At 36.5% G+C, this 23538-nt stretch overlaps 1 protein-coding gene across 2 annotated transcripts in view; it reads left to right on the top strand.

The window, feature by feature from the left end:
* LOC139998311 (LON peptidase N-terminal domain and RING finger protein 3) overlaps positions 1 to 23482 on the top strand; it is a 66500-nt gene extending 43018 nt beyond the window's left edge. For both annotated transcript variants that reach the window (XM_072022752.1, XM_072022753.1), the window contains exons 2-9: positions 4580 to 4698; positions 6421 to 6543; positions 12139 to 12333; positions 14710 to 14809; positions 16150 to 16349; positions 17995 to 18296; positions 18742 to 18949; positions 19251 to 23482. In XM_072022752.1, the coding sequence (XP_071878853.1) occupies positions 4580 to 4698; positions 6421 to 6543; positions 12139 to 12333; positions 14710 to 14809; positions 16150 to 16349; positions 17995 to 18296; positions 18742 to 18949; positions 19251 to 19607 (1604 nt within the window). In that variant the 3' untranslated portion in view covers positions 19608 to 23482. The remainder of the gene's footprint in view (positions 1 to 4579; positions 4699 to 6420; positions 6544 to 12138; positions 12334 to 14709; positions 14810 to 16149; positions 16350 to 17994; positions 18297 to 18741; positions 18950 to 19250) is intronic.
* Positions 23483 to 23538: the final 56 nt, after the last annotated feature.

The following is a 23538-nucleotide window of genomic DNA, read 5'->3' as shown; positions in this document are numbered from 1 at the left end:
ATACCGATATCGGCTAATATTGATTTGCTGTGGATATTTCAGTAGCGATGAAAGCAGGCGGATACATTTTGATCGAATTACTTCTATGTTCTAAATTGTATCTTTCCTTTCTAATGAAGTTACGTCAATTCAACCGTTACATAGACGTAACTTTAAACGAAGATAGAGATTGTTTCTTTTTTCCGAGCACCTCCAGATACATGTTATTCCGAGAAGAAATAAATCGGCAACCAGACATGCAGTTGTTAAACTCGTTAACGCAACCTCTTTAAGCTGTAATCAAGTTGATTAAGTGGAATAAGTGTGTAATCGATTACTCGGTCTGCATCTCGATTCTGTAGCCAGGAAATGGCGATATAATACCGTGTAATACGATCGGTCGAATTAACGAATAATCTTATTAGTTGTGAGTGGTTGATCATCTTTATGATCATTTTCAATCAAGTCATAAGCCTTCTTCGGTTAAAAACAGTGCACAAAGGAAATAAATATATCTTCAACGTTGCTACACGCGAATACGATTTTAGATCATCCTAAATACCATACTAAGATTTATTTTCCTCGTATCCGTAAATCAGAAGAATTCTATTTTTGTATGCACACAAAAAATGCTTCAAAGAACGGTCCAAAATTCCAGTGACACTTTTACGTGCTCTTTTGCTGACTCATCCGGCCAATTTAACGAACATCTGGATCTCGTTCATTGGCCGATCACGTGTCTATTCGTTGGATGTTCAGGGTAAAGGTTGTTGCTTGTATCGGCCTTTAATCTCTTTTACATGTGTTTCACAGTGAAGGAACACTTGAACGATACGTATAAGATTTATAAGGGCTTATTTGTCTGGAAAAAAACGTGGTGATGTTCTGTGCATTTGGTCGAACGGTTAGACAGACCTGGTTTCCTGTTCCTTTTTTTTTTTTTTCTTTTTTGCTTCTCTTCCGGAGGTACTCGCGTGGGCAGATTATTACTTGCGTCTGTGTGAAAGTGTTGCGGAGTATTGCAGCTCGTAACTTGTTCTCGGAATGAACTTCTATCGATTGAACCCGACATCCTGTTCTCGTGCGACGCGCTCAGAAGGCCCTTTGTCTTTCTTCGCAGCAGAGCGGTTCAGATCGAAACTGGTTGCCAGTGGTTGGCCCTGTTTTTTAATGACTTTGACTTCTTTTCGTATCGTGTTGCACTCTCGCGACGAGTTTACAAGAATAAAATAATATTCTATGTTCATTTGAATTTTTAAGGATTTGATTATTAAGTATATCGTATCGAAAAAAAAAACAAAAAATTAAAAGCGAAAATAATTTGCCAAAAATTTCGCTTCGAACGTAATGCTCTTGTTGTATTTCTCGAATACCTCCAGAAGCTTGAAATTAAATTTCGACGATGATCTCATGGAAGAGGATGGTTTTATGTCTTTCTACTTTTATGTATTTTTCTTTCTTTTTTAACCGTTTTCCGTAGACTACAGGAAGTTGAACATTTTTCCTTTTTAAAGCTGTAAACGTCGTTTCGATGTTGGCTCTTCCTTTCCAGAAGAATATGCAATTTTCAACGGAGAATTTATGAGCCGCGTTCACTCGTTAAGGATGTAAACGTTCCTCTTGCCTACGAAACCGCATTTGGAACGCGCTGTTCAACGTATAAGCGTTCTTTTATGCATTTTGCTTCTTAGAGAGGTTAATCCCTCTATAAATCACGTTATTAAAGGTTTAAATGTTATTTTACTTCGCACGTTTGTCTTTAAATTTGTCCGCTACATATTATTCGCGTATTACTTAAGTATAACTGAAAATATTATTTTTGGAAAATTGAGCAACGGCTTGCAGTCCTATTTTGTTGATACGACACGGGAGCTAAAAATGAAAATTTCCAACACAACTGAGAAACCCGTTTCTGTTACTTTTGATACTTAATTTATTTATCACTCGAATACGTGGTCTGCCAGCGTTTATTACATTTGCTTTAAGAGGTGAATAAATAATAAGTGTTTTTAGATTTAATTAAATTTATCTTCCTGTAAACTTTCGTTCTTTTTACTCATATATAAATATATTTTCTTCTAGAAGCTTATTTCCCTTAAACGCAACGATGCCAATATATTGCGTCAACTTCCTTCTACTTAAATTCATTCTCGTCAAGTAGAAATCTAAGTAGGACGTAAATTTAGCGAAAAAATTTGAAAAGTCAACAATCTCCGGTTTAAGCTTTATTACTAAAACACGACGTTTTAAACGAGAAGCAAACTCGTAAACTCGCGAAGTTTATACCCAGCGTGAAAAAGAGAATTGTAAGTTGGCCAGTTTACTTCATCATTCGACCGTAAAATCGCCATTCTTCACGCTAAACCCTCACTGTCATAATCGGTGTCAGTTGAACGAAAACGAGCAACAAGCTGCCACAGTACCGTCAAGAAAAGCGTTGGTTGCGAGTGACGAGCATGCGATTTGCACGATACAGGCGAGACTGCATCCTGGCATTGTGAGCAATGTCATTGCCTCCGCGGGTAGAGGCCCTTGCCTGGTCGAGGACGAATTTCCGGCACGCGCCATCACCACCAATGCCAAGTCGAACCGATTCATCGACCTCCATTTATCAACGCTGACCGCAGGTCTGTCGACATCGTAAATCTTCTTTAAACGCGTTTTGCGGATTGTCGCGCGTGCAACATTTAGTCTTGCGATATACGAATACTCTATTCACCGAATTGCTCTGTCACTCAGTGCGATTACGAAGACGGAATAGGATCGCGACGATGAAATTTTGTACCACGTTTTACTATGGCCGCAATAACGAGTTTTATGATGATTTGTGGTATCATTCGGAAGATCGAAATTAACGTGATATTTAATTTTGACGATGAGCAATTTGGTTTGGTTTTAAATCCATTGATCGCGAAGTGCGATGATTTGTGCTATTGTAATACTTGGAACCTTAGTATTCATATGATTTTCAATGTTGGCAAAAAGATTTTTTATTACTGAAAGAGATATATCTACTGTTATAAGATAAGATTGTTGAGAATATCGATGAGAAAGTGGAGAGTTTAAAGTGGTTGGATTGCAGCGGGATATTTGTTGATATTTTTATCGACCAAAGTTAAATAGTGATATTACCGCGTCATATAAGCTCAATTTTAATTTACCATATAAAAGGAACTTTTCATTCGACTTGATTTTATAACAAGGGACAGAGGAGTAGCTAGTAGCTGACGTTTAAATGATATTTTACGCGTAATAAATGAAGTTTCAATCACACAGCGAACCGTCGTAATTATGGAACAGTGGTGAATATTTCGTTCATATGCGCACAGTCTCGAAGAGGAACGGATGCCATCGAAATCGTGACCGCGTACAAACCTATTTCGAGAAAGTTACATGACGATGTTCCAGCGTGACTACGCGCATTCGGCTTACACGAACGTTTGGTTCATAGTAAACTTTACCTTGAGCAAATTATAGGATGAAACGTTGCATTAGGCTGATTCGTTTGATCGGCGCTTATGGGAGGAGTAATGCGATCGAAACCGTTTTCTTTAATTCAGGATCGATCTAATGCCCCTGCTCAATTCCATAATTTCGTATTAATTGTATGTACGCGAAGAAAATTTCATTATTTTTGTATTATTTTTTTTTTCATTTTCATCAACGTCCAGCAATAATCTTCGAATGACGCAAATTTAAATGTTACCTTAAGGACGACGAAGAAACGATGATATATTTCTTGCGTGGAGATTTTTTTTGTGACTCACGATAGTCGTAAAGATATAAATTCTACTTTTTATTTAAACATTCTCTCAAAACAGAATACATATTCGTATAATGGGAAACCAGATCAGAATGATAAAACTACAAATATACGGTATATTCCGAGAACTTATGAAACAATGTTATGTACTGCGAATAAATTGGGAGACAAACGTCAACGTTTGCGTTACATAATGTTTCTCATTGGCATAGCCTATAAATAAATAAATTACCCTTTTAGGCGATTATTATCATTATTCTATTCCATTCGAGATTTTTAGTTTTATCGTAACGAGGAAATCTATACATCACGGTATTAATTTCTTTACGAAAAAGTACAAAATAATTAACGATTCTGCGACGGCTGGTTAATTTCTTAATTTACGAGCCGCTTTATACATTATTCAAACGATTGAAATGACTTCTCGGGCAATCAACATTCGTCGTGAAATCTCAATGACGCGAACGCTTATCGAATAGCGATTTAAGAATAAGAACGACGTCGAGATTTGGAGAGCGTCATTCAGTTGCACGAATTTGTATTCAGCGGGAGATCGTTTTACGCTTATGCAAAAGTGAAAAAGATATTTGTCGTGACAAGGAAATTGTTTAATAAAATTGAACTTTCCCGCAGAATTTTTAGAGGCTTTAGAAACATCGGTCTTGTCCAAGAATTTCCTCGATTGTTACGTGAAAACTTTCCCCAAAATTGAATCTGCGAGAAAAGGTACTGCGGTGAAACGAAAGGGACCATCTTGTTGCCAAGAGAATTCCCGTCTGTACTCATCGGAGTCAACATCCTAGCGATGCTTTACGTTCCTGTTTCCTCCTGTTTCAGCGCCAAACAGCCCACTCCATCTTAGCAACAGGGCTCACGTTTTGCTCCTGCTGAATAGGCCTCAAGCCTCCCTTACGGATGCTGATCATGCTGTTAGGCTACGACCGGACTGGGGCAAGGTGAGAAACACCTTTTTGTCATGGTACATTATCGCGTTAGAATAGCGTGCAAAGGAACAGTGAACGTGTAAATAATTTGTATCGCGTGTATACGAGAAAATAATTTATTTGATGTTTTATGTCAACTTAGTTTTTACTTGTCATAGAATTAGATGGATTTCTTGGCGTGCACCTTTCTAGAAACGCGTGATAACGTTCGAGTCAATGAAAATAATGTGTCACGTATAATATATTAATAAGTTATGACGCATAGTTCTTGAATTATGAATAAAGCTGTTTATTTAATTGCAGTGCATTTTATTTGATATAAATCAGAAGATATTTTCGCCATATTTATCTTGTGTCATATGATCTGTTTTAATATTCAAATATTTGTATGAAAGCTAAAAAAGATGTGACGTGTAAAATTGAAAATAACAATTGCGTACAAGCATATTTTATCGAAATTTCTTGCGTGACCGTAACACAAGAGGCAGTGTGTTTCTCCTACTTGGCACGCAGTTCGATCAGATGTCTGGCTACGTATTGTCCTTTTACCCTTAACCCAATCCTGGTCCAAACTCACCAAGCCACGCGTGACACATTATTTCCAACCGAGATGCGAGGGTTAGATTAGATGTCTGATAGTCTGATTCAAAGCAAACACCTTATTGAGAAACGTGACAAGTAGGAAGAATTTTCTTTCAGTTTCGTTAATTTTACGTATATTTCACTGAATTAATTTTACACTGCGAATCAGATGGTAAATATTAGAAATTGCCATTAGTTTAACTTTTGTTAATGCTAGCGATAAACATTATTTTTAAATAGTTTATAGTTTATTAAATAATAATATTTCGACGTTTCTTATTCGTAAAATGAAATTAATATCTAAACTTATCTCTGTTTTCTGTTATTCCTATAATCGTAAAATAAAAATACTTCGATCAATTCTAATTTTGTCTGTTCATTAAGTCTGCTAATATGTTGCTCAAAATACAACATGACGAACGAATTTTTTTCTGATCGATAACGCCGCGGTAGCTGTATCATTTATAGTAATGACGTAAATTGATAACGGTTTGTATTATCACGAGATAATATTGTTGCTAACAATGGAAATATCGTGCAGCATAACGGAAAAAACATATGCATCATCCGCCGATATAATGAAATAAAAGTGATCATTTGTATTGCTTTTATGTAGAGCAATTTACACGCGTAGTTCTCTCTCTCTCTACAAATCTGAATAATTTAATCTCAGAGAAAAATATCTGACTGATTTTGTATTTGCATGAACGAACCAATTAAAATGAATGAATTTCACGCCGTGCATTCTTGCAACCATTAATACTTCGATAAAACAACGTTGATTCATCGATAAAGTTCTTCCTGTTTCTACGCCTATGCATCTCATACATCTTTGTAGTTGGTTTTGTATCTTGGTACCGTTCTACACAAATTACGCGTTTATGTCAGTCCCGTTAAGGTGAAAAGTGAAAATTAAGAATAACTGTTCATTCAAGATACTTTGCTTAGGAAATATTATGGACTTGAATTGAAGGCTTTTAATATTTAATATTGTTCTATTGCTCTATTGATATTCGTCGTGCGAGTAGAACAGGTTATTGAATAACATTGTGAATATTTCATAAGAATTTTATAAGATTTTCACTTTATGAAATATCAATTACCAGTTAAAACGAAGCGGATTTTAATTACTGCATTGTCATTTGTCAACAGGGTCATTACAGACGAGGGGTGGCTTTGTCGGCTCTTGGCAGACACGAGGAGGCGCTGTTTGCCCTTTGTATTAGCGTAGCTATCGACAAGAATCCTCAAGCTGTGCGTCACGAATTGATCAAGGTATGTCGATTTTTATATTAAGTCTAAATGTTACGTCGTCCTGCGAATAACGTTCACCTTTCGCGCCTTGTTCCACTGCGAAAACCTGCGCGACCCTTTAACGTATTTCTGTTGGAGAAAAACAGCGTAGAATTGCTGCAATAATATTCTTATCATTTTTATTTCAATATCGAGATCTTAGCAATCGATCGTCGCCGAAGAATTTACGATAATTTGAAGAAGGAGACTGACAGATAAAATCAGCCATCCTTGAACGATGCAACAAAGTCTATTAGATAAATTAGATCTTTTTTCTGAAATAATTGTGATTTCTTTAGTGTCTATAGAGGATGAAATTATAAAGTTGTTTATTACATGTTTAAAAAATGCACAAAAAGAAACTCATCTACTGTTATCTCGATCGTTCTGTTGATTGTTATCAAGTTAATTTATTACACGTTTTCCACGCTTTTCTTGATAAACTTCGATAAAGATGACGTTATGTTCTGCGGTTAATTCTACGCATGAAGGTTTTCTTACAACCTTAGAATAGCATGTACTATGAGCTGTAATAACAGAGGACAAGCGAATTTTATTTCGACCTTGATAAAGAAGGGTTACTTGTAACAATTTTCTTGCTGTAATTTGTTGACGATATTTATATACTTCTACTGATAAGTTACTTTTGACAAATTTTTGTAAACAATTCGATCGTCGTACGTAGGAATTCGATTAACTTTCTACATATTAAAAGCAGTTCTATATAAAAACATCACGATGTAATATACATAGAAATTAATCGATGGGTAAATAATATTAAATTATTATATATAAATATTAAAAATATCGCTAGAATGTCTACATTCGTCTTATCTTTACGATGCAATGCTTTCAACTAGCCATTTACAATGTCCATTTCAACATCAAGAAAGAGAAAATAATATCCACTGAACGAGAATCCACGAATACCATTATTTATTTAGATAGAACACCATATTATTTATTTAGATAAATTTATTTGAATTCGATTATTCATATTTATTTTATATATAAAATTGTTTTTAGATTACTTTACGTCAACTAATTTTCCAATACAATATTTAGTGATTACTCTAATCAAGCACGCTCTTATATAAAACAACGAGACAATGTTACATAGATTGCGTTATCTACGCGAAAAGAGTAGCATAAATAAAGCGTAACACTCCTTTAGAAACGTTCGACGTTAGATCTGAAAGAGTCAACGACTCGATCCGCGTGTAATTCTCCACACGGAACGAAATTCTTTGGAGAGGGATCCGTTAGCGTTTATTCTCATTTTAATATGGTCGCGAACGATGCACGACCGGTGGATAAGTACTCGCGGATGAACAGTACAAACGAGCGAAAGAGAGATCAAGATACCGCGACGAAGTCACGAACGTGTACAAAAGAAATGGACGTCTGTGCGCGACGGCATTTCCGGTACGGCTGCTAGCGGTGTAGCTTAATGACTCGGTATGATAGTCGTCAGGTGAGTGACCCGTACCGGGGCAATGATAACTACTCGCGAATAGACACGCTGTTCGAGTAGAGCTGTTTGTTGCGTGACGCGTGTTCCTCTCTATTCTGACTTTCGTGCCGATTCCTCGCTTCTCGTATCGTTTTTTCTTCCCTCTCCTTCGTGTCGTTAGTAAACTATCGCGCGTCACGAAAATACGTGGAAAATACAAAGAATATGATAATTGGAAGAGAAATGTACGTCGGCTAGTATTAACGTGATTATTGTTTATTGGTAGATATGAAGTTTATGTCTCGTAGATTTATGAGAACAGAGTTTACGATACTGTAATTTTTCTAGTAAATGTCTAAACTTGATAGCATAACAACAGTTTTGAATGTTGAATTCAAACGATCGAATTCTACGTATCGAATGTCTCGCTCTGGCGATACACAAGATTTCAAGCGGAGTAATGTGCAAAGATCCTTGCTATAGTCTGTAAACTTAAAAAAAAAAAAAAAAGAGATCTGCAATTGAAACGTATGTAGAGTAGAATACTTCTTATGTCTATTGGATCGTACGTTTAATCAGATATATGAATAACTGATTAGTTCAAAGATATATGCGGAATATTATTTATTGATTGGAAATAAAATAAAATATATTATATAATAAAGAAACTGGTTTTACGCATTTTAACGTATTATAATATCTCAATATTCTCAGATTTATAAAATGATATTTCTTTCGAAAGTGTAAAACGGAACTAATGAATTTATTTTTAATTAGTCACAATGGCGGTCGTTCTTCGTTCTGTTTCTGCGACGTAGTCGGCCTAATTAGATGAATAATTTCGCATATGTTGTAAATAAAGTTATGTAAATTTGTTGAATGAAATTAATATGGATTCTAAGTGTGTAAAGTGTACGGCTAAAAACGTAGAAACCTTACGAGATGTATAATAATTTATAGCATAACGGAGTGTCGACAAAGTCACCTTCGCATGAAAAAGTTACAAGTCAAAGCTAGCATGAACGGGTTAATTAAGTTCGATTAAATCTGATTTCTCGCGAGAAAGAATCGCGATGACTGTAAGAATTATACCGCGTGGCATTAACCGAAGACCTCATCACGCATCCACCACCCTCTTAGGCAGCCTTCACACAATCATTTCTCCATTTTCTGAGAAATATCTGATTAATCAAGTCGCTAATGTAATTATGTTGGAAAGGTCGGACAAGCCAAAATGCTCGAACAATGAATTTTCTTATTCGGGTCCAATTGAAGTTTTCTCACACAAAATTATTTTACAGGAATTACGTATAATCTGTGGACCAATGTACGCAACGAGTTGGAAAAAATATTTGTTTTTCGTCATTTTTGATATTGAAACGATCCGGTTTTACAGATTAAATTTTAATGCGATTGTCTTCGTGTTATTTTTCTTTTTCAAAGAAACATCTAAAGACACGAATCTTGTAGAACTCAGTTGCTTTCACCATGCAAACTATAAAGAAAAACAACGAAAGATGAATTCGACGTTTGATTCTTCGCGCCTTGATCTAAATTGATATCTACAATTATCTTGTAAATTTCAACGATATCATTCTTCCACGAAACATTCGCACGTCCCGTGGGCGTGAAGATGAATAGCCTAAGTTAGACGATAAATATTCTGTGAATTGACATTCATGAATACCTCGGGGCATTAGGCCGAGCCACGCATACGATTCGATTCTTCGTTATATAATAAGCTTACAAGCTGCTCCTACGCGTCCAATGAAAACAAATTTCAACCAAGTAGAAAAAGAACGAATTTATTTCCCTGTTGACCTCCTGAACGTCATATCAGTCGACCATGTGACAACCCGATAATTCCAATAAGGCTCTCCAGGTGAGTGACCCAAGGCTAGTCCACATTGGAGGCAAGGCCAACGATAATCACTCACAGCAACTCGAGACGTCTGGCTCTTTGAATCGCGGCTATTGTTTTTTCCGACGCGAGAATAAGTCGGTGCAGCTGCAGAATCAAAATTTATCGCGGGTATTCCACCGTTGCTTCTTTTCCATCAGTTTGTGATTCATCTGGAAAACACTATTTCGTAATTGTATAGCATACTCTAAGCGATTGAGCGAACATAACATTAGAATTTTCCCATCGATTATACCGAAGCGTAACACGCGTTAACGAAACATCAACTATGAATATGAAACGTGTACCACTAACATCATTTCTAAGTTACAGAAAATACCCTAGCTAGCACGATGGCCAAACATTCGTTGCACCGAAAACCCTGAAATTTCACAATAACGAACAAGTTTAATTAATAAATGTTCCAATCATGATATTTAATCAAACAATTTCGTAAGATCTCATACGGATAGTTCTAAATTACAATGCCAGCCGCACGAGATTAATCTCGCGCGGCAAACCACCGTGGACTATGCAATCGAGCCAACTATCGCCAGAGCGTTCGATTTAATGGCGCCACGGGGGCGACCTGGGGTTAGAATTCGTCGAACGAGTCGAACGAATCGAAGAGGCACGACAAATTGAATTTCGAACGGTCATTATGTAACCTAGAGGCTGGTACAATCATTGACGCAAGCTGCACCGGTACTTATGTAAGATCGAGGAATCATTCTTTTCGCGCGGCGTTCGAGCCGTATGGCAAGCAACATCCGCACGTTTGCCACTTTCTTCTGGTTGAAAATGTTCTTCTATTGTGCCCGGATACGACTTAACCACGAGGAAGTTGCACAAGGTGCCGTGAAATTTTCTAGACTCCCTCCTAACCTCTTTCTGTATTTTACTCTTCTTTTGTAACTCGCGGATGTTCGATCATCCGGAATCGAATCGTGTACTTTTGGTTTGTCTTGCGTTTTCCTCTTTGCGTTTGTCTCGTTGAAGGCGTTGAGAGGAATTAACGATTGCGAATGCTTGAAAACAGTGTTGCACGCCATTATGCAATCGTGTTTTTGTGAAACCACGAGAGCCTTAGCGGAATGAAAAGATATATCGCGAGATAAACAAGTATCGCCTTAATGGAAAGAATTTATTTCGAACGTTCTTCTTTTTCTTTTCTTTATTTTTCTTAGACCATGTTCAGATAAGAAGTCAAGGCTCAGGTAGAGAACGTTTTGATATCGGAAAGAAGTAAATGTTCGATTTATTGAAGTACTTGAACTTGAGTTTGTGTGAGAAAATTGTGTTTAACGGTATAAGTTGAGGAAGAAAAAGTATCTAATACGTGGAACCACCGCATCTAATAAAACGCTGCTGCGCAATTGTTGTGCATTGTTTTTCTGAAGTTATTACGGATAATCGTAGGAGCTATATTACATAATATCCATCACAGAAATCGAAGTGTACCGCCGTTTACTCGAAGAAAATCTCACGTTCTACTTGTATGGCGAAACACGAAGTATAAAATTTATTATGTTTCTCGTTGACTACCGTTCACGAACCGCTTGATCTCGCGCAAGGATTCAATTTCGCAACGATCAATTTCCATAAATTGAAGATGAAAATTCAGTGCAATATTCGAGTTAATCGAAAGCCACGATACAACCATTCCCTTCATTTTGTTACGCACGATTCAAAATATAATACTAAATGCTAACGAGATATACCAGATATTCGCTCTAACGATCCACACGATTCTTACTCATTTATGATAATGTCACGAAAACGAAGTTGCCGATAAATTAATTCTTATATTACGAAGATAGCACAATACCATCACACATATTTATCCACAATAGTTAAATTCATTTTCTTATTCTTTGTTGTATTATTCCTTTCGTGACTCGATGTTTTCGGGTCGCACTGTACTTACAAAGCGACATCCCCTTATCTTACGTGAGTCGTCGCGCGCAATCAACATGCATTGGAGACAATATTGTAATTATGTCGCATAATTTTTCTTGTTCGCGCCAAAGGAGACGTATATCTCGTTTACAAGGATTTACGGGCTACATTTGCATGGAACATCGGCCTGTGACAAAGAGACGTCTCTATCGTCTAAGGCGCGTCGCACAACGCGCGAATCCTCGATAGCAGTTCGCGGAGGAAGCGGCTTTCATCGTTCCGTCGCATTAGAATTACAAAAGGCATTGTTTCGTATCGTCTTCAGGTGCTGTACAAAGTTTTATCATCTGGACATCGTCGTTACGGCCTGCCATCTCGCACCCCCTACAATTTGACCGAGGGTGCATCGCGCACGAGGAGTCGTCATCAGCTGATGAACCCGAAGAGGAATCGTCGAACAGTATTGAACGCCTCGGACTGTGAGGATAATAGCAGCGGTGGCGAAGAGGAGTTCACTCAGGTAGGAATCTTGTGAAATTTTAAAAAACAAGGCTGGACGATTTAAGGTTTATTTTAATTTTTCCAATATTATCGAATATCTTTCAATTTGAGAGGAGATGGTAGTTTAACGTAAGCGTATTTCCTCTTCTTTTTTTGCTTTTTCAATAACGAGTTTCGCTTTCTTTACGCGATATAAATTGTTCAAAATTAGAATATGTTTGCGTGGAATAAAATTCGAAGTTGAATTATATGCAACTATTTGCGAGATTGATTTCCAATATGCCGGAAAATATGCCGGAAAATATGGATTTCGTAGATTATTCGCAATGGCGAACGTCTCTGTAAGAAACGTTTGTAGCTCTCTAATGCTCGACTTTTTTCCCAGGAATTTATCGTTAACACGAATTCTTAGAATTTGAAGTCCAAGTGTTTGAGTATACGCACGCATATGTATGCATGGCAGTGTCACTACCGGTATATTCTCATGAATTATCAGATTTGATAAGATGCTAGTTGCAATGCTAGCGAAATACTGTCTAACAAAAAAAAAAAAAAAAGAAAAAAGAAATGCCCGGGAATTGCAGCAGCCATAATTTTTGATTCAATTTTTTGTTATAACGTTATTAATAATTTTAAAATTGTTGCGTTTGATTTTAAGCAAAGTAGTAAAAATATTTATGATACAGTACACGCACGATGGAGATATTAAAATATATTTTTTAATAAGATACAAGCTTCGCTATTGCGCCCCGAATTAAAATTGTGTGACTTTAACCTCGTACTATATCGATGAAAATAAATGATGTAAAATTGAATTAACTTCAACCATATACTGTTTCATACAGTGTTTATTCTTCGTTTAAACGATTCTTCATTTACGTAACATGGTTTAGACGTTGCATTCTTTTAATACACAGTACTTACAGCTGTATGTACTTCTTGATAACTGAATGGCCATTTTAAAAGTGACATCATCGTTCAGGTACAGTTTTATGCTGACTTCGAAGCTGCGATTGAATTATCAAATAACTTTATGCTTTTCTTCTTACGTTCTATGTTTACGAAATTTCGATCGGATTTCTTTTCTACGATCGTTGCTTCTTGATAAACGTCGATGAGAAAAGAAAACGAATAAAGAGCAAAATATACATATATATACACATGATGTTGAAACAAAAATCATTTATGTTCGTGTAATTCCTTCGTGTTTTTCGATACAATTTTAACGAACTGAATTTTCCAGCCGTCGTAAAAAATTTAATTATTTTAGATTTTCAATCTTCCGAATTTAATCTTTTATAATTAAAGTGATACGAAATTGTTGACGAGCAACTGATCAAAAGCAAATATTTAACTCAAACACATAGTTCACTGAAGCAAATATCAAATCGTAATAGAGAAAACGGAGTAATTTAATCGCGGTTCTACTTCAGCAGGTTGCAATTATGATTTTGTCCGTTTAATTCCTGGCACGTACCACAAGCAATACAACAATCGATATCTTAATCATATTCTCGATTACCGCTCAGATATCTTGGTTAATCGTTCTGTTTCCTGGGAGGACGTCACTGTATCTGTTCGCGTCCGATTGTATTGTAACAACACGTGTACTTCTTGCCGCCTGGGAAGCACGTAATTAACAATCAATTTGCAATTATTATAGATCAACGAGAAATACGGATATCGCGGCGCTAATAAGCGGCTAGGCGGCTGCAACTTATATAAATCCGACGTTTCAATTACTATTAATCTTGTGGCCGGGATAAGCCTGTGTTCGCTAACCAATAATAATAATCGTTCGCCACGTTTAATTACGAATCCTCGAATTTTCTCACTTTGTAGAGTGATTTGTTTAAATTACGATAAATAATATGTTAAAATGTAAAATACGTTATATATTTCGCAGAAAGATCTAAAGAAAGGCAAAGTTCTATACAGAAGAAAATAAAAAAAGAAGAAAGATAAATCATACTAAAATTTGATAGTATAAAAAATATAGATTCTTTCTATTATTCAAATTTATAACAAAAAACCAACATTCGTTCTTGTATCTCTGTTCCTACGCTTTGTTTCAAGATTACGAAATAACGAAATTTTCGATAAAAATCATGAACGCGTGAATACGGGAAAAACACGGTTTTCGAGTTAAGCACAAATGGTAATGTAATTGCAACAGCGAGAAGAAAAACAGGCGAAACGAAATATCGAGGAATTAAGTTCCGAACAGATTGTCGAGTTGCGTAACGATCCATTAAACGTTACGCAAGCTCACGGCGTCCCGTTGCGAATAAAGATGAATTGTATTTCAAAGAAAAGAAGCTCTAATCGTGTCAATCCTAATAATTGTAGATTAAAGTTCGCGCTTAATCCAATTATCCTTGTTGATTCATTGCAGACTGTTAGCAGAAGGCTCCTGTCAACCACAGCACCACAAAACAACATGAAGCTGCAGGCTGGCCTAGATCGTCTCTACCAAGACATAGAAAAGCTGAAAAGTAAGTTGGAAAGGCTGTAACGTTAAATCGAGTGCAAATTACAGAAGAACGATGAGATCTAGAATCGTTAATAGGCTGCGGACGTTTACGCGAATTCTAAATAGAAGCTTCTTTCATATTTCATAGTGTAAGCAAGTACTTTGCTTTATGTAGAGCTTGGAGTATTTTAAATATTTTCTACTTTTTGTACATTTATATTTTATCTAAATAAGCAAACGATTATATACATTTAAATTTCTCATAAGTATCCGTAGTTAGATTCTTATTTAAAAATCCTGTGTTATCTAAATTAAATGAGAATGTTCATAGTTTATATTATTCGAGCATTTACAATAATATTTGTAGCGGTAGTATTTATATGCAGAAGTATCGACTAGAAGAAAAAAGAAACGAAATATTCGAATTACCTAAATGCTGCCAATATTTTGCATTGAATATTATTCAAGTATCTTCGTCAGTATTGAAACATAATTTTAATGCTTTACAAATTGAGCAAATTTTTAATCGTCGAATATGGCTATGTTTTTATAAAAGATGAATTGCAGCCTGAAAAGGTTACCCGATAACGTTCTATCTGACATTTCGTATTAATAACTAACGTTGCACATTTACCATGATATGTGCGGTTGAATGCGTACCATTGATAAACGAATCCCCAAGCTATTTAAAAGTAAAGTTCATTCAACGCTCGAGCAACGCGAAATCTTTCATTTATTTCTACGGTCTTGTTAATTTCCCGTGCAAAGTTCCCACTTTCTTCATCCTGTTCGTTCAAATTTTGTTACCATTTATCCACGTCTAAAGATCCAAAAGCGCATAATTTATTTGTCCTGTTAACTAATAAATTATCTTGAAAACTTTTACTTTTTATTTTTTGCTCGTAAATTTTTGATTAATCCCTTTTAAAAGATTCAATTCTTATCGTGTAAAATTGAAAACTAGAAAGGTATAAGTTGATTCGAGGAATTCAATTATCCAAAGACATTCACCATTTTGAAATATTAAATTTTTATCTCACCCAAGTGTTATTATATCCTTACGAGATATCGATAAATATTGCAGAAATTCATATTGACGCGAATATCCAAGTACGTTGCGTAAGTTCTCGCAAACCTTATATCATGTACGATGTAATAATAATAATAATAATATAAAATAGTACAATAATACAATACTGTTAATTTCTGTTGAAATCTAATTCCCTTTTTTTTTTTATAATTACATATGTTTCATTTGTGTATAATTCTAACATCAATAATAGAATTCTTTTAAAGCATAAGATTACGCGATAAAAATATTTTAGACACGCGATAATCAACTAAAGCGTTTGTTTTTCACAGGGCTCGAAGCGAGACCCGCTGAAATTCTTCTACCTCCCCTTTCCGGTGGCACGGCAGGCGAGTTAGATTGCATTCTGTGTTGTCGACTCTTATGGAAACCCGTAACAACACCATGTGGGCATACGTATTGCTGGATGTGTTTGGATCGTTGCTTGGATTATTCCTCGGCCTGCCCTTTGTGCGTCACGTCTCTCGTCGATGTAAGTATAGTATGAATATACTTGTATAATTTTTTTTTTTTTTTGTTATTTAATTTGTACTTTACAATTTGTCCAGTTGGACATTTGGTAAATTTTTCTAACTTAATTGCTAAATAACACGTGAATGGCTACCCCCAGGGGGATACCATCTTCGACTTTCGCTATTCTATCTCTTTAGTGAGGTCAGTGGGGTGTTTTCTTTTTAGTCTTCTTTCTATCAGAGTTTTGCTCGCTTCAGCAGCCAGCTGGTTTGCATGTGTTGTCGTTATTTTCTTGTATTTATATGTATAATATGTTCTTCCTCGTTGAAATCTATAGAACATATTGGACAAATTTACCTGGCGAAATTTGAAACATCCTATATAACGAGTACAAAGAATCATAAGACAAAAAGTTGATTTCGAATTATGTTCCGCGGAACAAAAGAACGTCAGGACGTGGAACACCTGTCCATAAATGAGATATAATGCTTCCTAGCGGTTAACGATGCTGCAGATTGAAATGATTATTGTTTGTGGTCGCCATGGCCGCCGTTAGGAGCTTCCGCGTTCGTGGCATCATTACCAATTGTCCCTGTGAGCATCGTCGTTAATGACGTTAAATAAATTTTGCGGCTGGCAATCCCGTATCTTTCCTGGATCCCCTCCTCCCTCGTATTACGTTACATTATTACACAACGCCTCGCGACCGTTATTCCCGCATTGTTACTGCTTCTTTCTTTCATATTCTCCTTCCTTCTTCCTTAACGCGACGCTAAACGTTTATCAGTGCTGCTTCGTTTTATTTAATTGGTCGCTGTGATTCATGATAAATATTTTTTGCGGAAGTTTTTGCGTGATATTTACACAAGTAATTCAGAAGAGTTAATAGAATCGAACACAGTCTATATTTGTTACAGTCTATGTACGGAGAAGTTATTAATCCTCTATGGAAAAATTCTGGAATTTAAAAAACGGCGAATGAATATTTTAGAAATACCCTTACGATGTTTTTAGATATCACTGGTTGTTGGCTTTCTGTAATTCAAATGTGACTTTATATCCAAATATGCTACACGGGTGTTTATATCGATTGACAATTTACCGAACGCTATTTCATTCACTGATGAATAGCACGATTCCTACCATTCTAATTATACACCGTTTCATTCATTATGCGGTTGCTTGTTTGCTTCTTCCTATTACATTATTACGTAGGTAAATTTAACAATAGCCTCGAGATCGTCAATCGATATAAAGTTCGATCGACAACTTTACTGTAGCAAAACGTTCTTTATTCAACAACGTGCGTATTAATACACGGCCGTTATCACAATGCAACGTAATAAATATAATTTCAATATAAATTTCATAAATATGAACGATGCAGTGCATCGAATCAACGTAGTCAGTCTAATCAAAACGACACCAGGATTCGATTGATTTCAAACAAAACATTCTACGTGCAACTCTCTGAAACATCCTATTCGTTATTAATGCCGGTAGTTCTCCAGGGAGATGGTCACGAAACATGTCACGAAAGAGGAAGGTGCTGAGAAATTCTCATGAAAAAATCACGAATCTCAGCAGCGAGATGTTGAAGGCATCTCTCGAGAAGGACGACGAGGTTTCTGGTCGACTTAGCAGAGTGTCCTTTGCATTTTCAGTACTTGGCCAGCAGCCAAAAGACGGTGACGGACTTCGTCGAGAGGGCTTTGAAGACCGTGGCCCCGGCGGAATACGCCTCCAGGGCAGCCAGCCACCGATTAGAACTGGTCCAGGGACTTGGTCTCCTGGGTAGCGAGCAGATCGCGGTTTTTGTTTGTACCACGGCGTTTCCTTGTGTCGCTTGTCCCCTGTTTGTCTACGAGCCGAGATACAGGCTGATGGTGAGGAGATGCGTCGAGAGTGGCGTTCGCCAGTTTGGTATCGCGGCGTGTCTCAACAGAGAAGCGACGGGGACGAAGAGGTAATTGTCCTTTTAGCTTTCCTTTTCGCTTCTTCTTAAAATATATTCAGTGGAAGAGGTGGTAATGTGGAACGATCATTTTGTTTACTTACAAAGTAAGAGCATAGTTGAAGATTAGACATTTCTTATCCTTTTTATTCTCTTAACAAGCGTTAAGAATGCCATACTATGAGACAGTTCCTGAGTTCGATAGATGGTCCTTGTTAAAATAGAAAAACAAGTTGTCCGTTCGATCAGTCGTGTTTGATAACGAAGATATAGAGATAGGCCACTCGGTCGAGCTATAAATCGCTGATGTTTCGTACACATTGTACGAAGGCAGTAACTTATAGCTGAGAGATACTATTGATTTAATGAAAACTGCTATTTACGTTCTTCAAACATCTTGTCTATGTTCTGAGATACTAAAAGCTTAATTTTAATAGCGATTCTTTGTTTGTAACAGATACGCGGAATACGGCACTATGCTTGAGATTCGAGATAGAGTTCTGCTGAAAGATGGTTGCAGCATTCTTAGCACAGTCGGAGGCAGAAGATTCAGGGTTCTCTCTGGAGGAGAAAGGGACGGTTATGACACAGCTCAAGTAGAATTCCTGAGGGATGCGATGGTTCAGGAGGATCAACTTTTGAATCTCTTAGAGCTTCACGACAAGGTGAAACATCGATAATTCGTCATAGTTAATAACTTACCGCTCGAAGACTTACGTATTAACGCACGTAACAATATAATAATAATATAATATATAACATACATACAATAATAATGCACATAATATATAACACGTACTAACGTTATACGATCGTCAATAAAATTTTCCATTCTAAAATTAACCTAAAATTAATTAGAATTGCCATTTTATCACCGGCGTCAGAAAATATATAGATCGTGGCAACTAGGATTTTATAGATGAGAGAAATAGACTGCCTCTGTTTACCGAAACTTAATATTTCCAGGTGAGAACGAAAGGAAGAAGATGGTGGGACACGGTGCCATTGTCCCAGCAATTAGAAATACAGCGAGTATTCGGTCGAATGCCAGACACCGAAGAAGATTGGCCACGCTTGCCGGACGGTCCATCGTGGACCTGGTGGTTGTTGGCGATTTTACCGCTTGGTCCTCAGCTGCAAGTGGGAATTCTTGGTACGACGAGTCTGGAGAAGAGATTAAGAGCTATCGAAAAGACTCTCGATCATATGGAGCAAAGGCAATTAACCGTCGCCCCAGCTCCATCCGAAGAAACCACCACTTCATCCAGCATATGTCGAGACGAGGGTGGCCTCACAGACACGACAGTCTCGGTGGTACAGTAACGTTAAAGGAACAAAGGATAAGAAGAAATTGGAAAGATGTCCTCTCAGGACAATTCGTTCAAATCATTTCGCCATGAGATGGTGATTTAATGGGATTCGATTTTCATTCGATGTACAAAGTACTTGGAGAATAGCTTATCGAAGATTACTACTTTTTACTCGGTATTTAATATACACGCATTATATCCGGAAGTGAGGCGAGGAAAACCTGTAGCTCGGTCGATCGGCAACCAGGTTCTCCGTGTGCATCGATTCCCCCACTTTTCTTCTTATACTTAACCCCGTTAGTTGCGTTTTAACTCGAGTACTATCTCTCTTTCTCTCTTTATTGGGTACTCGTTAAACTTACACAGCCAAGCGCCTTATCGACGGAACGATGATGGTGCAATTAGAAGAAGCGAGACTAGGATCGAACAAAGGGTAACATCGTTGTCATTCGAGTAGTCGTTACGTTCCACTAACGGAACCTAGTTAGAACGGGGGGTTGAAGCGAGAGATGTAAACGAAGAAATTGATCTCGTCGATTTGCGCGTTATAGCTGGTCCGGAATTAATTCGATCGTGCGTGTGATTAATCTAAGCAATATTACAAGCAACCCGCTCTTTTACAATCTCGCTACGTGCTTCGACACATATTTTGTGACGTTTGTGTTTTCTGACAAGAGATTGATGACGGTGTAGCTGGACCGGTGCTGTCAATGAACGAAACTTGTTCGTATGTTTCTCTGCGCATAAAAATCACTATGTCCATAAGGGAATCGATTATATTTACTAGTATGCATTACGATACGTGTAACATGGTATCAGTTATTGTTCCTATACTGCATATAACAAGGGAGAAGCAACGAACGAAGCGACAGCTTTCGCTTCAGTTTCTTTGACAGCACTGATTTCTCACTGGTCTCTTTGAAATAGACCAAATAACACAGAGTTGATACGTTCCGTGCTGTAAGACAATTTCAGAATCATCTGGTAAAATTATACTAGGAAATTTAATTATAGATAGTAACCAATTCCTAATCTTTTAACCTTTTCTAAACTTACCTAACTTTTCGATCTATCTATTAGCAATAAATTAAAAATTATACTTTTTTTGGCTGACGAAGCCTCTTCGTCTTTCGTATCTCTCGCGTGCCATCGATAGCGTAGCTGACACGGAACGTGTCAAACAATACGGTGAGACTCATTCCTACTTTTTGAACGATAAGTTAATTTCGGGCAAGCTATAACGCAAGATCACCATATTCTCGATATTTATTACAAAATTAGCTGGATTATCGATAGCCGATCGGGTCTCACAAATACACGTTTTATATTCGAAACTCGTCGTTAGCGTCGATAGGAATATCGAATCGAGAATGTTCAAACTCTTAGCCAATCATCGATGAATCGACCAAAGTAGACGATAGAGTCACATATCCGAGACGAAAGGAGGGATATCGTTTACCTCGGTAAGGCGTGACCGTGTTCTTCGCGCTGTTGCAATACGCAAATCTGTTCTTCCAGATAATATTATATATACATACATCTATATGTATACACACACATTTATGTATACATGAGCATATTATACGTTGCAATCAGAGGTACGCACGTCGTCGTCGTTTACGCTTATGTTGTTCGTACCCGACGAGAACTTTTTATCTTCGAAACGAATCGCGCGAATATATACTCATAACGATGGTACAATGATAGAACGAGAAGCGAGACGTACATATGTATTTCGTCGTGAGTTTGCTGAGTACAAAACGTTCGTCGGATGTACGCACGATTAGATCAGCGTGTTTTAGACTCTGTCGTGCGCGCATCCAGTTTTAGCTCGTTCGAATTGGCCAATCTTGAGCTTTGGGGCGTGAAGAGCTTTTGTCTTTGATATTTGCGAAAGTTGAATAACTTTTTTCAGCTTATTTTTCTTTCTATGCAAAATGGATTTTTGTAGTATTTAAATCAGAAGTAAGCAAACTGTACTTGACAAACTTTGACATACGTTGAGAAAGAAAGCACGAATGTGTTGCTTAAAATAATTAAAGGATCATGTGCCTGAGTATAAAATTTCCGAGGAATTTTGAATTTACGATTTTAAAGAAGGAAACAAATTTCATTGGCGAAAAGAAAGAAAACTAAATAAATTTAATATAATTTGAAACTTATAGAATTTTTATTAAAGAGTAGAGCTATTTGTATAAATGATCTTTTAATTATTATGAGTCATATATTCTGTTTGCACTTATATTAACGTTTAAGGGGTCCAATGATGTTTGATAACTGAAATGTTTTTACGCGTCCCATGGTGATAGATACCAAGGAAAATTGATAAATATAGCGATCGAGTTAGATCTAGGTGATGTTAAATTCGGAGAAACGAGAAATTTTAGGTGGAACGTTCTATTTTCACTCAGCTTCTCGTAATGAGCCATACTTGTTGAAAAGGAATTTACAACAACGACCAGTTTATGTGGCAAAGCGCTCTTCATATGGCACGAAACTCAATTTTTTATACTGTCCGGCCTGTATTCAGAACGCTCTAGTAGAACAAACTATACTCCTTTTCTTTCCACAAAAAAGAAAAAAGAAGAAGAAGAGAACGAATATAATCTATCGTAAATATTAACACGAAATTCTTTCAACCAAATCTTCTTCCAATATCTCGTCGTTGATGTTTTTAACGTACCGATTTATATTTATAAAAATCTGTCGAAAAAGATTGAAATTCTAAAAAGAGGATTTATATACTATAAGCAATCGTTGAGAATTGATAATTATCTCTTAATCAAAATTAGAAGCGTAACGTTGATAATCACAACTATTCTCATCGAGTAAACTGTAATTTGCGTCCAAGCTGAAAATTATTCTGTCGTTGCACGATAATTGAAGAGTATATTCGAGAGTATAATATTTTTAACGATTAATTTCCAACGTGGTTTTACAATAGTGGCAAACTGCCCGTGAAACAAAGGCGTATCGTTTAGTAATAATACAGTGTTATGAATACGAGCCTTTAAGTTTATTCCGTCGCTCATAAGACTTCTCGACTACGGTAGCGTATAGTAATTTATTTTCATGCGATTTTTTAAACGTCATTCGAGAGACACATATAACGATCATCGGAAGAGCTAGGGAACGTCATATCAGTCATGCAATCAAACGTACAGAAGAAACGAAGAAAAGAAAATATGAAAAAGAAAGAAATGAATCATACGCGTCTGTTGTCCATGATAATTGATTATTCTTATTGTTATCGTGAATTAATATTATTATTATTATTACTATTATGATTATTCTAATTATTATTACAAATTAAGAAGAGTACTATCACTATGAACCGAGTACACCACTATTAGCTTTTAGTATCGTCGATAATAATATTATCGAAAGCGAATAACGACAATTGACTGCGAAATTGGCATTATTCGATACGCATACACCTAACGTATATATTTCCAATTTCTCTCACTCGAGAATGTGTGTATGTGTGAGTATGAAAGAAGAAGAAGAAGAAGAAGAAGAAGAAGACGAAGACGAGGAAGAATAAAAGGAGAACAACTTTTTTCATCGCACGTTTTCTAATCGATATAATAATAATAATAATGTAACGTTTCGTCTTCAAGAAAGAAAAAAAAAAAAAAAATCAAAGGGGCAGAGATGGTGTGTCCCTGGTATCTTTAAATTTATATTCTCTTCTCTAGACTTTTACGAAGTTGTGAATCATGCATTGTGATATTACCGTATAGCCTACCTATTGTATATTGTTATAACATAATATTACAAAATAGTATGTAATGTCACGCAACTTTCCATTTTTACTTCGACATTTCTATATTTATCTTCATCTCTTCATATGGAATTATTGTAATAAAAATATCGATGAAATCAAAATGTTTCGAGGATATTTCGTTTTACCTTAACCTAGTTTGTTCGACTTTCAACGTAGG

This window comes from Bombus fervidus, chromosome 1 (assembly GCF_041682495.2).
Source record: "Bombus fervidus isolate BK054 chromosome 1, iyBomFerv1, whole genome shotgun sequence".
NCBI classification, from domain to species: domain Eukaryota; kingdom Metazoa; phylum Arthropoda; class Insecta; order Hymenoptera; family Apidae; genus Bombus; species Bombus fervidus.
The sequence above is the reverse complement of the archived record's forward strand: the minus strand, read 5'-3'. Positions and strand labels throughout refer to the sequence as shown.